This window comes from Nicotiana attenuata, unplaced genomic scaffold (genome assembly GCF_001879085.1).
Source record: "Nicotiana attenuata strain UT unplaced genomic scaffold, NIATTr2, whole genome shotgun sequence".
Lineage (NCBI taxonomy): Eukaryota > Viridiplantae > Streptophyta > Magnoliopsida > Solanales > Solanaceae > Nicotiana > Nicotiana attenuata.
The window spans coordinates 96,326-102,942 of NW_017670908.1; the positions used below are offsets into that span (position 1 = coordinate 96,326).

The 6,617-nt window shown below is 38.7% G+C and overlaps 1 protein-coding gene across 1 annotated transcript; it reads left to right on the plus strand.

Moving 5' to 3' along the window:
* Positions 1-3,024: 3,024 nt before the first annotated feature.
* LOC109244403 lies at positions 3,025-3,558 on the plus strand. Its single transcript, XM_019411487.1, has 2 exons — positions 3,025-3,151; positions 3,194-3,558. Exons 1-2 carry the CDS (start codon positions 3,025-3,027, stop codon positions 3,556-3,558), a joined length of 492 nt encoding a protein of 163 aa, XP_019267032.1.
* The last annotated feature ends 3,059 nt before the right edge of the window (positions 3,559-6,617 follow it).

Genomic DNA, 6,617 nt, shown 5'->3' on the forward strand with positions numbered 1-6,617 from the left:
AAGGCTAGCAATCCTTCCTAGGTTTTCCTCAGTCCAACGTTGGATAGACAGACCTGGAAAATTGACCCACAGTGGTACAATTCTCATAGATTCTTCTTTGATCTGGAAATTTGGATCCCAGTCCTTTAGAATCATAGGCCTATTGTTAGCTGTATACGGTCCCTGCTGCATAACCCTCTCTTTATCCTCCATAGATTCAAATTTAAAAATGAAATAACCATCATCATGCTCTAATACTGTTGGAGTTGTAACAAAATTCCAAACACCGTAAACAAATTTTAGCATCTCTTTAAATGATGGATTTCCACCCAATACATACCCTATTAGAGCTGTCTTCCATTTTTGGACTTGCAGATCTATCTCCTTCGTGTTCAATTTTGCTATTTTCACGCCATTCTGCACCATCGGTGGATAGAATTTTAATTGCATGCCCTGTGATTGTGTTCTGTTCCCTTTTACTGCTTCCGCCATAGTCTGCTTTTGAGATCCAGCTGAATATGTCAATTTCCTTGCTGCTGTGTACATCGTCACTTCCTCCGGTTGCATGGACGTCTTCTCTACTTCTGGTGGAGCTTGCATTACCGTTGGAGCACTTCCCATGCCAGGGAGCCAATGTAACAGTTGCTATCGGTTTCTAATTTTTTGTGGTATTTCCACTTTCTGGCGTAATTACTCTCGTCATCTTAGTGAATTCAGTAGGTTATGTGAGGATTGTAGTAAAGGAATAGAGCTAGGTCGTTAATGGCGTCTGTAAGCTGTCTTGCTTCACACTCGCCAAACGTTTTTCTTCTTATTAATATTGAAGTAACTCCAGTGAAGTCCATTCCTATTCTATCCTCTTTATTTATATGTGAATTAGAATATGATATTGACCCTTTTCTCGGTTTTTTCAGGGATTTAAGTATCTATTAAATTTTGATAGTGTTTTATTTTTAATAACTAGTGTTAGAACGAATAATTTGACAGAATATTAATCTTATATAATGATTATTTAATATATCATATTATTTTGATAAACAATAGTTGATATTTTATTATTTAATATAGTATACAAAAATATAATAAAATCTGTACAAAATCAAATGATACACATTATATAGTAATCAAATTCATTATTTGTTCCTTATTTATTCTTTATTATTATTAAATTAGCAAGTACTTGATACGATACGTTTACTAATATGACTTATTATTAACTTTTCATTGGGTTAATATTTTGATACTAATTCTTTTTTTAGTATAATATAGATATAAATTTTCTTACTCTATTGATAATTTTATTTTTTAAATTATATTATACTGTTCAAAATTCTTCAATTGTCTAAATTTATAAATAATTTTCTTGAGTTTTATTTATTTATATTTTATTTATTAGTTAATTCAAAATATAAATATCATAAAATTATCTTTATCCCCCTCTTTTCGTACATTCATTTCTATTGTAATATTTGATTAGTTTTCTTATATTGTATTTTACTAAAAATGTAAATAATTTAATACTTTTAACTTAATTATAATTTTAAATTCATCAAACGTAAAGAGATAACACTTTTATTATTTTTATAAAAAAACCTACCAATATTTTTATTAATTATTAATTTGTGTGATATACATACACAAACACACACAAACATACATACATACATACATACATACATACATATATATATATATATATATATATATATATATCATGTTTCATTTTCTCGAGTTATTTCTATATTTAAATTTATGAATAATATTTTCGAGTATTATTATATTTTTAATATCTATGAATTGTCAGATCGGTTTGACCCCATTAACACAATCGGCCAGAACCACCGCCGGTGACCCAGGTAAGGTATTAACTCTTCTTCTCTCCGCCCTCACTTGCTTTCTCTGCCCCTCCTCCTTTCTTTCTTTTTCTCTCTCTCATTCCCCCTTCCTCTCTTTTCTTTCTTGACTGCGACAGGCCAGAATCTGGCGGCGGAACTCCCTGTATCTTGGCTCTTCTTTCTCTGAATTTCTCCCCTTCACCGCCGGCGTTTGTGTGGGGATTTATCGATCGATTCCTCCCAGACCAATCGATTTTTCGGTGCAGTTCCCATCACACGTCGGCGCGTGACTTCCTGTCCAGGTGGTTTTCCAGCATGTGCATCTCCTCTCAGTGATAGAGGATCAAGAACGACCGGCCCAGGTTTCTCGGATAGTCCCTTTCAGCCAGCTTATCGCAATCCTTCACCGTCGGCCAGATATCCGTTATTTTCAAGGGGTGCAATCCAGGTTCTATTGTTCCTCTCTTGTCTTGATATTTTAATAGTTTGATATTTTAGCATAATTATATCTCCTTGCCTGCGTATTTGTTCTTGAATCTTTAGTTAGCATTGTCTGATTAATTGCATTAGTGATAGCTTTGCCTACTTGTTTATATTGTTATCTACCTGTTTACATCTTCATTTTGAATCTTTATTTAATATATCTCCTAGTAGTTCTGCTCTAGTTTTAGACATTTTCTTTTTGAGCTTTAATTGTAGATTGCAGCCCCCTTTAGCTCTTTTATTGTATTTACTCAGCTATTTTTTTGACCTTTATTTGAAGATTATAGTTCCCTTTAGTTCCTTTATTTTATTTGTTCACATGTTTTTTCTAATCTTTTGTTGTAGATTATAGTTTCCATTAGTTCCTTTATTTTATTTCTTCATCTTTTTGTGATCTTTAGTGGTAGATTATATTTCGGTTATTTATTTTATTTTATTTTCGTCACTTGTTTTTAGGATAGGGCTTGCGTAGTGACTCCTAAATTATAGTGGATTTGGTAAACAATGATAGGGTAAGGTCTTGTCCTCGGGGGTGTCATCGTGGGTGCAGGGGGTAAGTGGGCTAAGGGAGCTACTAGGTTGAGAGTGGGGTCTTGGAACGTAGGAACTTTGACTGGAAAATATGTAGAGTTAGCGAAGATTCTCGAGAAAAGGAAGATTAATATAGCTGTGTACAAGAGACTAGGTGGGTAGGAGATAAGGCGCGAGATGCGGAAAATTTTAAACTATGGTTTTTTGGGAGGGTGGGGGCAGGAACGGGTTAGGTATCTTGGTTGATAAGGACCTTCGTGAACTGGTGGTGGAGGTTATGAGGGTGAATGACTGGCTGATGACTATTAAGCTTGTTGTTGGGGGTTTTACTTTGAACATAATCAGTGCGTACGCACCCTAAGCAGGCTTGGATGAGGAAGACAAAAGGAAATTTTGGGAGGATTTGGATGAGATTGTGCGTGGTATCCCGCATATCGAGAAGCTTTTAATAGAAGAAGATTACAATGGCTACATTGAAGCGACGTCTAGGGGGTATGATGATATTCATGATGGCTTTGATTTTGGAGATAGAAACGAAGGAGGAGTGTCTCTGCAGGAATTCGCTAGAGCATTTGATTTGGTGATAGCAAACTCGAGTTTCCCAAAGAAGAGGGAGCACTTGGTCACCTTTCCTAGTTCGGTGGCCGAGACTCAGATTAATCATTTACTCTGCAGGGAGAGGAGGATGAGAGCGATGTATAGCCAACATATGATCAGTGGGGAGCCTTAACGGAATCTGAAGTGCAAGATTTGGGGGTCAAGCTGCTGACTATGGGGGCTTGGAGGAGTAGTGGGGATGCAAACATTATGTGGACCACAACTACGCAGTGCATTAGGGAATCCATGAGAGAGGTATTAGGGGTCTCAATGGGTTATTCTAGTGATCACAAGGGAGACTGGTGGTAGAATGGAGAGGTTAAAGGAAAAGTGGAAACCAAGAAAGCGGCGTATCTGAAGCTAGTGGAAAGTGTAGACGAGGAGGAGAAGAGGGTGAATATGGAGAAATATAAGTTGGCTAAGAAAGAGGCAAAGCTAGAAGTTACGACAGCCAAGACTAAAGCTTATAGTTGTTTGTATGAGGAACCCGAGGGCCGAGGTGGGGATAAGAGGTTGTTCAAGTTAGCCAAGGCGTGAGAAAGGAAGGATCGTGACATGGACCAAGTGAAGTGCATCAAGGACGAAGAAGGTAGAGTTTTCTTGGATGAAGGGCTTATTTGTCGGAGATGGCAAACCTACTTCCATAGTCTCTTGAACAAGGAGGGGGCAAGAGCATTTTATTGGGTGATTTGGAACTCTTCGAGAGTCGTTGTGACTTTAGGTATTATAGGCGGATTAATGTTGATGAAGTGGAGGGGTATATGCGTAAGATGAGTAGGGGCAAAGAGACCGGGTCAGATGAAATCCCGATGGAGTATTGGAAGAGTGCGGGCAAGGCTGGCTTGGAGTGGCTCACTAGGTTATTTAATGTCATTTTTAGAATGAAGAAGATGCCCGAAGAGTGGAGGTGGAGCAAGATGGTTACTATATACAAAAACAAAGGTGATATTCAAAATTGCAATAACTATCAGGGTATCAAGCTACTTAGCCATACTATGAAAGTCTGGGAGAGAGTGGTAGAGCTAAGGGTGAGGAGGAGTGTGTCTATTTCCGAGAACCAGTTCAGGTCTATGCTGGGGCGTTAGACTACAGAAGCCATCTACCTTGTTAGGAGATTGATGGAGTAGTATAGGGAGAGGAAGAAGGACTTGCATATGGTGTTCATGGACTTATAAAAGGCGTATGATAAAGTTCCGAGGGAGGTTCTGTAGAGATGTTTGGCGGCTAGAGGTGTACCTGCTGCCTATGTTAGGGTGATTAAGGACATGTATGATGGAGCAAAGACCCGAGTAAGGACGGTGGGTGGGAAATCAAACGATTTTCTGGTTATCATGGGGTTGCATCAGGGGTCGGCTGTGACGACCCAAAGGGTTATCAATTGTTTTAAACTAAATTCTATGACTCCGAGGCCTTGGAAATCTCATTTAGAGTTGCCTCGATTTGTGTGCGCAGTCCGGGCGCGTAGCCGGAAAGCTTAAATATGAAATTCTGTGTGAAAAATGATAAGTTTTGACTATAAAATGAATTAATTTGACCTTGGTAAACGTTTTGGGTAAACGGACCCGGACCCGTGATTTGACGGTCCCGGAGGGTCCGTAGGAAAATATGGGACTTGGGCGTATGCCCGGAATCGAATTCCGAGGTCCCAAGCCCGAGAAATAAATTTTTGAAAGAAATTATTTTCTGAAAAATATAAAGGTTTTTGAAAGTGAAATGTTATGTGAAACCTGAGGTATTGGGCCCGTATTATGGGCTCCGGAGCCCGGTACAGGTTAAATATGATTTATATGTGTTATCGGTAATGTTTGGTAAGAAACGGAATCCATTTGACGTGATTCGGACCTTAAATGCAAATTTGATGTTTAGAGAAGTTTTGAGAAATTTCATTGATCTTGAGGTTTAATTTGATGCTCATGATGTTATTTTGGTAATTGAAGTACATGAATAAGTCCGTAGTATATTTTTTAGGTTGTGTGTATGTTCGGTTTAGAGCCCAAGGGCTCGGGTGAGCTTTGGATAGGCCACGGGGTGCATTTTGGACTTAGAAAAATTACAGGTTTCATTGCTGGTATGATCATGAGAAGCCTGGCTTGCAAATGCGATATCGCAAATGCGAGGGCTTGGTCGCAAATGCGAACCAGCCCAGGCCTGCCTTACCACGCAAATGCGAGTTGTTCTTCGCAATTCCGGCCTCGCAAATGCGAGGGTCCCTTTCGCAAATGCGAAAGTCTAGTTTTCCTGAATGGTTCGCAAATGCGAGCCCTGTTTCACAATTCCCAAGCTAGCAGAGGTCGGGGTTTGCAATTGCGAACCCCTGTTCGCAATTCCCACATCTGAGACCTGCAACTTTTATACTTGGATGAATTTTAACTCATTTTTCATATTCTCTCAAAACACAAACACACTAGGTGATTTTTCAAAGGCTTCTTCTTCTCCAAATCAATTGTAAGTCATTTTTAACTAGTTTTCTTCAATCATTAACATCTTTTAACATGATTTCAACTTAAAATCAATGATTTTCATGGGGGAAATTGGGTGTTTTGGGTAGAACCTAGGTTTTCCAAAAATTGGGGATTTGGACCTCGATTTGAGGTTCGATTTCAAAATAAATTATATATTTGAGTTCTTCGGGGAATGGGTAATCGGGTTTTGGTTCAAACCTTGGGTTTTGACCACGCGGGCTCGGGAACGATTTTTGACTTTTTGGGTAAAACTTTGGAAAACTCATTTTCATGCATTGGGGTTGATTCATTTAGCGTTTATTGATGTAATTAAGTAACTTGTGACTATATACGAGCGAATTGGTGGTGGAATCAAGTGGTAAAGCTATAATTGAATTGTGAATTGTGTTCGTGGCATCGAGATAAGTGTTTGGTCTAACCTTAGCTTGAGGGATTAGGAGCCGTGTCGTATTTGCTACGTGTTAATTGTGGAGTACGACGTATAGGCATGGTGACGAGTATCTATACGTCGGTGTCAAGCATGCCCGTGAGTCTTGTATTATAATTGTTATGACTCCGTTGTGGTTTATTGTGTCTCACATGTTACTATCATCATTGTTCCCTTGCCGGGATATTTGTTTTGATATTATTGTTCCCTTGTCGGGATGTTGTTGAAATACTATTGTTCCCTTGCCGGGATGTTGTTATATTGCTCTTGTTCCCTTGCCGGGATTCTTTGTGGTTGTTGTTG